This window comes from Triplophysa dalaica, chromosome 8 (assembly GCF_015846415.1).
Source record: "Triplophysa dalaica isolate WHDGS20190420 chromosome 8, ASM1584641v1, whole genome shotgun sequence".
NCBI lineage: Eukaryota > Metazoa > Chordata > Actinopteri > Cypriniformes > Nemacheilidae > Triplophysa > Triplophysa dalaica.
The window spans coordinates 3341441-3349982 of NC_079549.1; the positions used below are offsets into that span (position 1 = coordinate 3341441).

Below are 8542 nucleotides of genomic sequence, written 5' to 3' on the forward strand. Positions count from 1 at the left end.
CTCTAGATATCAACAACACAAGACAACACAACAATCTAAGCGGCGAAGTAAAACGAATTAACAGGATAAAAGACCGTTCTCTTTTAACAGACACAGTCAATACAACAAGGTATGTATTAAAATTAAATCGTTATCTGAGATAAAGTAAAGTATATGATACGTTTATTTCCGAAATGAGATATCTTATAAATATATATATACTGTATATATACTGTTTATCATGTACTACTGTGTATATTTACTGTTTTGAAGGTGCAGAACCGCTTGTGTATATTTTCCTCTATCTTTTGCAGATTGAAATCAACTGCAACCATGTCACCTATCTTACTAAACAGTATGGGGAAGGAACATCATGATTACATTAAGTGAGGAATATATATATATATACGCGTGTGGGTGCATTTGTGTGTGCGCCTGTAAATGTAGAGTTGACGGATTAATATGCAAATGTATCCTATGGTTTGATGCCAACATTTTTGGAAAAAATCTGTCTTGTGCTATTTTATGTGATAAATATAACTTTTAAAAATGTAATGTTAATCGTTTATTTTTATTTAGCTATGTCAAACCATAGGACACATGTGTGTATATATATTGTATATAATTGAAGGGATGTGTCTTAGACAGGAGTATGTGAAGAACCCTCATTTGGACAGCATGGAGGAGGACATCTTGTACCACTTCAACCTGAGCACCAAGACACACAATCTGCCTCAGATGTTTGGTGATGTGAAGGTGTGTAAGACTTGGCCAGACAGGACTTAGATTTCTAGCTTTTTAAGTACTGTTGGTTTTAATGAAAAAATGTTAACAGCTCTCTCATTTGTAAATTGCTTTAGATTAAAGGGTGGAATGAGGAGACATAAGTTTGAAACTCATGTTATAAGGAGCCCACAAAATAATGTAAGATAGTTGCCAAAACATGCAGGGGTCTATAAAAGGACCGCACAAAGACAGACTTGCAAAAAAAGACAACTTTCGTTCCTGCTCTAAATACCTTTAATACTATACTTTAATGTTATAATTGTATTTCCCGTTTCTCTTTTTGTAGTTTGTATGTGTTGGAGGAAGTCCCAATCGAATGAAATCTTTTGCTCAGTTTATCCATGAGCAGCTTAAGCTGCCTGGCAACATTGCAGATGTCAGAGACATCTGTGAGGGAACGGACCGATACTCCATGTATAAAGTAGGACCAGTGATGTCCATCAGTGTGAGTCTCTGTCTGTTTAAATGAGTTGTAATCTAGCCAAAATATATGTAGAATGATAAGCCAAAGTGTTTGACGATTCTGTGATCTTAGAAAACATTAATTTCTGAAAAGATACTGATAAGATAATGGTTTATATTAACAGTAGTACATTATTCCTTTTTTAATCCTTTTTGTGGATTTTTTCAGTAAGGTTCAGGTTTAAAAATGAAAATGACTACTACTTTAAGTAAACACTTAAGTACATTTAGTATAATATATTACTAATATAAAGTAAAAAAACTGCAGGAAAATAAAAATAATAATAAAACAGAATTTAGAAAAAAACAAAACAGATTTCCTAGGGCCCTACTTTATCCATCACTATATTCACAATAAAGCACAACTTCTTTTAACTTATTGTTAAGTAATAGAACACTTGGTATCACTGGCTTCATGGTTATGATTGACATTTCCTTTGACATGTCTTTGACAGCATGGCATGGGCGTGCCCTCCATCTCCATCATGTTGCATGAACTAATTAAACTGCTGTATCATGCCCAGTGCAGCGATCTCATCATCTTCCGCATCGGCACTTCAGGTGGAGTTGGTAAGCAATTCATACTCTATCTTACATTGATCCCGATACAGTAATTTGATGGACATATAGGTAAACATATACAGTTTTTGAACAAAACAATGAGACCATTTGCCTTTAGCTTTAGACTTTCTCACAAAAGATTCATACAACTTTTGAATAGTCTCCAACTGTACATCAGAACATCTTCCAGCTGCTTCTGAGTGGTTGAAGCCAGGAACCTGATTCTTACTCTTCTCATAATTGTGGGAACTGTTGCTCATAAAACACCAAATAGCTTGGCTGTTAACATTTTCAAATTTCATCAACAGTTAGGGGGGCAATAAACATAAAATGTCTCAAAAGCGTTTTTTTTTATGGAACATGAATAATGCCGCCGAATCAGAACACAGAGGAAAGCCTTACGATGGTTCTTTAAACATGAGTTAGGTTCATATGTTCACCACGCTGTAATATTATAATTATTAGATTATCTTGTGTCCACCAAATAGTATTATTGTACAGTAGCTTTGCAAACGTTGTATCTTCGAAGAGCTGCTAGAGGTGGGACTAGTGGGGAGAGTGGGATGGAACTACAGCATGAGCAAGCAAAACACATCATCACATTAATCCCTTCGTGTTTTGTACATTATGCACATATGATTTAGTTTGACTTACCGCGTGCAGTTCATGGCTGGCATCTTTTACCACTGGGACTGCACCATATCAGTTTCAAATGATCTCCAAATCCAGCGCTAATTCACCGTTTATATTACATCCATCACTAAAATCAAGTGAACAAACAGACACACCTAAACTTTAATAACGCAAGAGTAAGGAAATGCAGCGCAGCCAATCTTGACGCGGTGCAGATAACCTTGATGGTAAATGGTCTCGCTCGTCGGTTGGCTCATGGGTGACCTCTTTCTTTTGCCTTGCCATGCTTTTCCTGGAGAATGGCCAATAAAAGTTATATTTTCCTGATTGAAGTCTGATCAACGGTTGGGGGTTCGATTCCCGCTTCCGACTTGTGTGTGTGGAGTTTGCATGTTCTCCCCGTGCCTCAGGGGTTTCCTCCGGGTACTCCGGTTTCCTCCCCTGGTCCAAAGACATGCATGGTAGGTTGATTGGCATCTCTGGAAAAATTGTCCGTAGGGTGTGAGTGCGTGAGTGAATGAGTGAGTGTGTGTGTGTGCCCTGCGATGGGTTGGCACTCCATCCAGGGTGTATCCTGCCTTGATGCCCGATGACTCCTGAGATAGGCGCAGGCTCCCCGTGACCCGAGGTAGTTCGGATAAGCGGTAGAAAATGGAATGGAATGGAAGTCTGATCGACCATAAACAGAAACAGAACAGCAACGTTTACGTTTACGCTGCTAAGGGTGGTTGAATGGCCATGTGCTCCCATAGAGAGCACGCAAAGCTCACAAGACATGGGACTGTCACAACCTTGTCCACAAAACTAATGACATCTGTCAAGAAGGCAGGGATCATAATACCAATGCTTATGTCTGTTGTTTGAAAACACAGGTCTCCCAGCAGGTACTGTAGTGATTACAGAAAAAGCTGTGGACTCATTTTTCCGGCCGCAGTTTGACCAGGTGGTTTTGGGGAAGATGATTGTTAGGAGCACAGAGCTGGATGCAGATGTGGCCAAAGAGCTGCTGAAGTATTCCACAGAGCTGCCAGATGTACCAACAGTCATTGGAGACACAATGTGCACCCATGACTTTTACGAAGGTATTGGACCTACATTATTTAAACATATAATTAAACATACATTATTTATCCCATATTGGTTTAAGTCTTACGCTAAAAGTTTGTGTTAACAGTTATAATTTAAAACAGAGTGCCTATTTACAGTGAATGCAAATTGCCCGCCTTGTTTGCAGAGGCTATTTACGCTAACTCAACAATAGAATCAATTTAAATGAAATGCATTGTACTTAGTGAGTTTCTAGTCATTCTCTCGTGTTTGTCTCCCCACTTTTGTCTGGTGTACACAAGGTTTTAATGTAAATAGCGTCCGTCACAATTTTCTCTTGGTTTACACAGCATATATTGCTAAGAAAATATGACATTTTCACTTAGTGAAAATAGTATTTATCGCTATCCATTTTTAAATGTTACCCTGAAATTTGGAACAAATGTTTTTTTATATTGTCTGATTGTCTCGCGTCACTTCCTTTTGCAGGTCAAGGCCGACTGGACGGTGCCCTGTGCTCATTCTCTACTGAGGAAAAATTTGAATATTTAAAAAAAGCATATGACAAAGGTGTCAGGAATATTGAAATGGAATCCACTGTCTTTGCTGCCATGTGTCGTGTGTGCAATCTCAAAGGTATTACAAAGGTTTACATTTTTTGTCATTACTACTTTAAGATTGTGAACCAAAATATGCCAACTGCAGATAATTTAAAAAAAACTTTACAATGTAACGGCCTATTTACTTTTGCTGAAACTACTATAATCAGGCAAGTTTCACTGTTACTATGGATTTATGCATGTTAAAGCATAATTATGTATGTTTTATGCACGCTACTGTATGTTAAGTAATTTAACAATCTTTTCACAAATTTATCGAACTTCAGTATATAACTTGTTTAGAGCACAGGCAAAAAACAGGGGTGCCCAATACTCCTAGGGTCCATTTCCAATACATCCTTCCTAAAATCTTCCTGAAACTTTACTCAATCATGCCAGTGCGTTTTTAACTCGCTGTTCAAGATGGCGATAAGGGATGGGCCCACCACTGCTATATAAACGGTTTCAAAGAGACGACATAAACGTGGTCAGCCCTTAACTTCCGGTTCACATTCGCAAACCATAGTGTCTGTAGATTATTTCTGATAATAAGCAAAAGAAACCGAGAAGAACTGTAAATTGGCTACAGTGTCTCTTCAATATCTTGAAATTAGACTGCAATACCAAAGTCAACAACTAGATGTTAATGTACCATATGTTTTTTTTAAATGCAACCAAACTACACGACAAATTCAACAAATTGTTTATTTAACAAATCGTTCATTTAAAGGGGTTGTATGGCGCGAACACATGTTTTTCTGTGTCTTTTGGTGTGTTATAAGTTGCCCATGCATGTATAAGAACAAAAGATGCCTTCTATCTAAAAGCAAACTGCCTTTAACCCCTCGTGTAACCACACCCCCACAAATCTATGACAGTTCATGGTATAAGTTGACAAAACCGCCCAAATGTATACGCACGTAAGGTGGGTATACCTGTAAGTACAGTTGCTTTGGAACCTGATGTTCCAAAACCTGATGTTCCAAAAGTGGTAAGAATCGTCACATTTCCGTCACACGCTTGCAGCATTCGACCAATCACTACACACTGGTTAACTGGCCAATCATAGCACAACACGCTTTTCAGAGTGATGAGCTTTGTTAAAAATCTGCACGTTTCAGAGAGGTGGGGTAAAGAGGAGATACAAACATGCACGTTGTGGAAAATACAGCATTTTGAACATTTTTGTATACACATTTTGCATTACTTCTAAAACAAACGATAATATTAATTTTAGCAGTGTCATATCACCCCTGTAATACAATTATTATACAATAAAATAATATTATGAATTATTATTAACATAAATGAAATCAAATATAAATAGTTATATTATTAGACATTATAGCCAAACACAGAATGGAAGTTAACTGCACTCCAGGCACACGCATCCGATGAAACGGTCTATAGTGTAATGCGGCCCCCTAACGCCAAAAATGTAGAACATGATTCAGAAGCCTTGCTGTAGTCATTATCGTACCACACATTTTTAGTATCTAAAATATTGGTGTCATACCCAGACAACTCCTTTTCACAGGTGCTTTAACCGATTCACATATTTCATACGGGTTACTGCCCCCTGTTCGTGTTAATAGGACTACTGGTTATTTCAGTGTTCTGACATTTATCTGTTTCATATCCAGACAGCCCCTCGTCATAGGCACTTTCTGTATTCACTGGTTTCATGCTGCTACTGTCCTCGTTCAGCTTTGCTCTTGCCCTTTGCACATTCTGAAGTATAATTTGAGAATAGAGTGTGAGTAAATACGTATCCTGGCGATTTAAACCTGTGACTGGACTTGGCAGCACTGCATCCTGGTCAGCAGCCACTTTAGCCTGCGCCTGATACACAGTTGGTACCACATGTTTGGTGTAACTCTGCGTTGCTACAGCTTGTAGGACAGCAAGATAAGGAGCCATCGACACCGGCCTCTGTCCTCTAAGGCCGTTTCTCAATATGCATTCTTCTGCGGTCTTGTGTCTTCTTGTTTTCGTTCTATAGCATCAATTATTGTCAAAGTCCGGCTCCAATACTCAAGAACACAAGAACAGAGAATTCGTGAAAGTACCCCGATGTGTTCTTGATATCAAGGGTGCATTGAATGCAGACTTTGGCACAGACGAAAGATATTTGGAAGAATGTTAGTCATTTTCAGTTCCAGGACATCATTGAGTACCATAGTAGGAAGAATTAAATAGTAGTCAAAGGTGCCCGAGAATTTTTAGTTTTCCTAAATTCTTCAAAATGTCTCATTATGTGTTATTATTATATTTAATGCCCCAGAACTGAAAATCGCTAACATTCTTCCAATTCATTGGAACAAAGAAATGTAAATTATGACAGATTTTTCATTTTTGGATGAACTATCCCTTTAAAACAGGGTATGTGTTTTGCGCAGGCACGTAGTGTTTCTATACAGCACAACATCCCTTTACTTGTTCAGGTGTGTTTTTGGAGTAAAACTCATTGGGCCTCCAAGAGAATGATTGGGCACCCCTGTGTTAAACACTTTTAAGTAATGAATTACAAAATCATCAAAGGAAACACTAATAATACATCTTTATTATTTATCTTTATTACAGCTGCAGTTGTATGTGTGACCCTACTGAACAGGTTTGAGGGGGACCAGATTTCCACTCCTCATGACGTTCTGCTGGATTATCAACAGAGGCCGCAGCGCTTGGTGGCCCATTTTATTAAGAAACGTCTTGGACTAATGTCATAAAATACTGGAATGAACTTCCATATTGTACATACTGTTCATAGTGTGTTTGTGTTATTTAAAGGTTATGTTCACATTAAGCATCACCTCGGGACCAGAATTTTAATAGTTATTTGTATGTTTTATGACTTGTAAATCAATTGTGTGGTTTAAATTTTACATGTATTTACATTCTCTGACTTAGAAATTACATCTTCATTATTGAGGGTTTTCTTTTCTTTTTAGTAAAGTCATGTCCACTAAATGCATAATAGCCCGATAACGATGGCTCTTCACTTCACAGCGTTTTCTACAAGCGATTTTACGGATGTTTCTCATCATTTCACGTGTGTTTCCCAATAATATTCGCACACAGGAAGTGTCCCTGTAAACCACGTTTGCACATTGGTATCGTCTGAAAGCTAAGGCAGCTGCCTCATGAGGCAATTACTTCAGGAGCAGCGTTTGGGCATGAAGGCAGCTGAGAGACATTCATCCTGACAGTAACTCAATTCTGTTTGAAATAAAGGGAACTTTTGTGATAACTAATCGAATATGTTTCAACTACAATACTAATTCCACGCTAGAAATGCAATCCAAAGTTGTAAAAAGAGAAAATATAACTTTATTTACACACAAACTGTGCTCCAGCCACTTTCTTTGCCACCATTTTTTTTTTTTAACGCAACCCTGCTAGAACAATCACATTCCCTGCACACGCACAACCATAGAATTGTTGGACATTGAAGGATACATCCACGCTGCCTTCGAAAATCGTCATGATGGAGGTGTCTCAAGAGACAGAAAGTAAAGAAGACATTGGATTCGGACTAGCCTTGATGCCTTTGAAATGCTGCCTTGGACACGCAGCCATTGTTATACACAAACACATGTCTTAATACACATTTGTGTCCTACTAATCCATATATACAAGTTGTAAACAAATTATCTGAGCGTAGGTACATGGTATGATGTGATTTTGATTATTTCAAAAATGTTGGACTCAAATTCACTGGTAATTAGTAAGACTATGTCTTGTTCCATGTAAAGTAAAATCAAGGTAGGCTATGTGATGGAAATCTCAAATATTTTTTCTATATCCAACATTGCAGTCAAGTTCTAGAATGTGCAGATAACCACTAGACAGAGCTGTTGTTCAGTCTTTGTACGGCATCTTATAACAGTATGATGTATACACATCTTATAATGGCCCATCCTCACTTTCTGGAATCACTTTAAAGGGCTGTTTAAGGGTTACGCTTACAGTTAGGCTAAGGTTAGGGTATGGGTTAGTCATATAGTTTTGTATTGTGAAATCACAGCAAGTTACGACAATATATTTGCTTGTGAACAAGCTAATGCAAGCACACATTCTTGGCTATACATTATGTACTCCGCTATTTGATTCTGTTGCCTGATGACAAAATCGACTAAGCAACAATTTAAGAAAGTCACACATGGATCGGCCAATAAAATTATGTAAAAGAGAATATGGAAAGATTAAATAGCTTGCCTCAGCCCATTGTCATTGTGATTGCTGATAGGTAGTATAGTAAATGATTGTGTCCACGAACACAGATGAATCATTTAGCATTCTATTTTTATTCTGTTATTTTGTTGCGTATTATTAAATTATTATGAATGGTCAATAAAAAGTTAACCGTTTCTTAATGCGTGGAATGTCTGTTTATTTATTTTTAAAATAAATAATTCTCAGATTTTGTAAGTGGTCCTTTGTCTTTAATTATATATTGTAGGCTACTGTAGTCTGCT

General features: G+C 37.6%; 1 protein-coding gene across 1 annotated transcript; it reads left to right on the forward strand.

The window, feature by feature from the left end:
• Positions 1-7318, forward strand: upp2 (uridine phosphorylase 2). Its single transcript, XM_056755161.1, has 8 exons — positions 1-109; positions 294-365; positions 624-735; positions 1052-1210; positions 1683-1797; positions 3294-3503; positions 3958-4104; positions 6651-7318. Exons 2-8 carry the CDS (start codon positions 313-315, stop codon positions 6791-6793), a joined length of 939 nt encoding a protein of 312 aa, XP_056611139.1. The 5' UTR covers positions 1-109; positions 294-312; the 3' UTR covers positions 6794-7318.
• Positions 7319-8542: the final 1224 nt, after the last annotated feature.